The sequence below is a fragment of the Atta colombica genome, unplaced genomic scaffold, assembly GCF_001594045.1.
Source record: "Atta colombica isolate Treedump-2 unplaced genomic scaffold, Acol1.0 scaffold12, whole genome shotgun sequence".
Taxonomy (NCBI): Eukaryota; Metazoa; Arthropoda; class Insecta; order Hymenoptera; family Formicidae; genus Atta; species Atta colombica.
In genome coordinates, this window is record NW_017259206.1 from 5,063,983 (window position 1) to 5,066,747 (window position 2,765).

The window sequence follows — 2,765 nt, forward strand, 5'->3', positions numbered from 1 at the left end:
ACGCTCTATTTGAGAAACAATTCCTTTTCCTTAGCATATGAGCATTATTTCTAATCATTCATTATTCGTGGAGTTTATTCAAGGCAGTATTATAAATTCGCTAAATATATAAATGTTATTTATACATATTGTATTTAACTCAAATTATGTCATAACTAAAAAAAAATTTGCATTTACTTTTATCTAAAGAATGTTTATCTAAAGAAAATTATTAATTTTTATTTAATCATAAATCATTAAAGAGAACAATAAGAATTAAGATGTCAGAAACATTCTAATAACATGTTAATAATTAAAAGTTAAAAAAAATAACGAGTAATATAAAATTAAAAAACTCTCTTGCGATATTTTCTGTCAATTTTTCAAATTGACAAAAAATTTCACTGTACGACTAGAGATTCAAATTGAAGACTTCTGTATACGAATTAAAAGGAATTGAAAATGGGAGGCGTTATAATGTGAGGTAGCAAGAAAAAAGATCGCAAGATCGAAGATTACTGAAAAAATACCATTTATTTTCTATTAAAATTATAATTCTTACATCCTATTAGCGAATTAAACAGCAAACGGACTCTCGTCAGCCGAAGAAGGCATCGTCGCCGGAGCCCTCGGGTGTGCAGTTCTGTAGCAATGACGCCGGATTCGCCATGTCGCTGACGTCGCCGCCAACGACGCCATTGCCGCCGTTACCGGCGCGCAGGGGTTTCACATCTTGGCCCTGTGAGGAAGCGTCGTAGATACCACGACCTGCGGTTTGCTGCTGCTGTTGATTTTGCGAATTGATTTCATTGTAGACCAACTCCTGGATCTTGAGACGAACAAACATCTGCCTATCGAGCGGCAGGCTTCTCAGGGGATTTCGTACGCTCATGAGAAAGTGGTAGGTGTCGTCCTCGTCCTCCGGACCGATCGCCAGTCTCTTCTGCAGTGATTCATATCGCTTTCGATCCACTTCCACACCGTAATCGTTTTCGATCGCGTCCATTAATGCTCGTTTCCGACTGATTATCTTGTTCATCTTTGGCGGCGGCATCACCTGATGCAAGCCATCATCGTTGGATAGCAATGACTGGCAAGAGTCACCATCCAAGTCATCGAACTGAGTCTCCTCGTGGCCCTCAAGAATGTCGATCTGCGGTTCGATCTGCGTGCCATCCGGCGAGGAACGCATCCCGACCGCACCAACGCAGTTTTGTGACAGAGCGCAGCCGATTACCCTTGAGTTCATTTGGTCCCGCAAGAAGAATAGGCTCTTGAACCAGACCCACTTAGAGTCGTGCTCGGTGCCGCCGATACCGTCGCACTTACCCCGATAGGTCTTTTTCAGCTCGTTTCGAAAGTTGTCGCGCAGATGTTTCCATTTGGACTTGGCGACATCCGCTGGAACAGAGCGATGATCACGTCTTTACATGACTCAGAAAGAGCCATCGATAATGAACGTATGATAATGAAACTATTTAGTCTGTACTAAAGTCTATTATTGTAGCAGAACAACAGGTCACGATAATGTCAAACTGATTGAAAAAAATGCCTTTTAATAATTCTGGAGCCATTTTGATGTCATTGTGACTTTTTGTTCCGCTCGGATACTACCTATTCCGAAAACTCGAAAATTGTATCCTTAATATTCCTTTTCCAAAATTTAGCTGCTACTCGTTAAACTCTTAATTTAGTACACGAAATGTTAGAAAATCAAATATATACGCAAAAATCATAAGCGCCCAAAAAAAAGGTTTCTTTTAATTCAAAGAAATGTTTCAATAAATATTATACAGTTAAAAAAAAATATCTTCGATTTTAACGTCATTTCTTTGATTTGAATATAAAATCAAATAAATTATTTTATTTAATTTCAAAAGAAAATGTTTAAATCAAAGAAATGACGTTCAAATCAAAGAAATTTTTTTTTAACCGTATAGCAAAGAAATAGTTCTTTGAATCGAAGAAACCTTTCTCTGGACACATATAAAACTAAAATCGCTACGTTTCATGTCGTAATTCTAATTAAAATAATAAGCATTTATGGCAAAGAATCTATCGAATTCGATTTATTCATTTCCATCATTTCGGCATATCTAAGCATATTTTAATTTACAACTATTCTCACGACGCGCTTCGTAAAAGAAACATCTGCTTCATTCTTTCCCAGAGTATTGTCCTACAATCGACATTACTTTCGATTGTCGTGATAGACGTGTTTGCATTCCGCGCGCACGTGCTACCGCGAGCAATTGCGTTGTACACATGTACATACATACATCTTCGCGGAAAAAAAGGGAAAAAAGAGATCCGTGCCAGAGTCCATCGTGCGGTATCGACGTGCAACCTGGCGGAGATCCGTGTGAACTAGCAGTCTATCTCTCTGGCTGGCCTCTCCTTTCGCGAGCTATCGACCTTCCAGAGACGAGCGTGGTTCCAACGAGTGGTTCGCGCTCGCGTTTGATTTGGTGACCGCCCGGCCTGGCCCGGGTCCATTCCGCAATCGCGGCGACCCGTTCCTTCATCTCTCCTTCTCTTTCTCTATTTCCTCCTCCATCTCATCAGCCTTCGTCTTTTAATTCATATTACGCACAGCGAGATATCTCGAACGACCTCAGGGTCGCGAAACTCAACAATCATACGAACATCGTACAAACCAATCTACGTACCCAGCGTATCCCACCCACCCATCGAGCGGCCAACCAATCTCGCCGACCAGCGACCAACGCACACGTGCGTGGCAACACGTACACGCAAAATACTATATACATATATATATATATATA

At 40.4% G+C, this 2,765-nt stretch overlaps 1 protein-coding gene across 1 annotated transcript in view; it reads right to left on the reverse strand.

The window, feature by feature from the left end:
* Window positions 1–577: 577 nt before the first annotated feature.
* Window positions 578–2,765, reverse strand: part of LOC108694234 — a 3,385-nt gene continuing 1,197 nt past the window's right edge. The window contains exon 3 of the mRNA XM_018203598.1: window positions 578–1,380. Coding sequence (XP_018059087.1) covers window positions 578–1,380 — 803 coding nt within the window. The remainder of the gene's footprint in view (window positions 1,381–2,765) is intronic.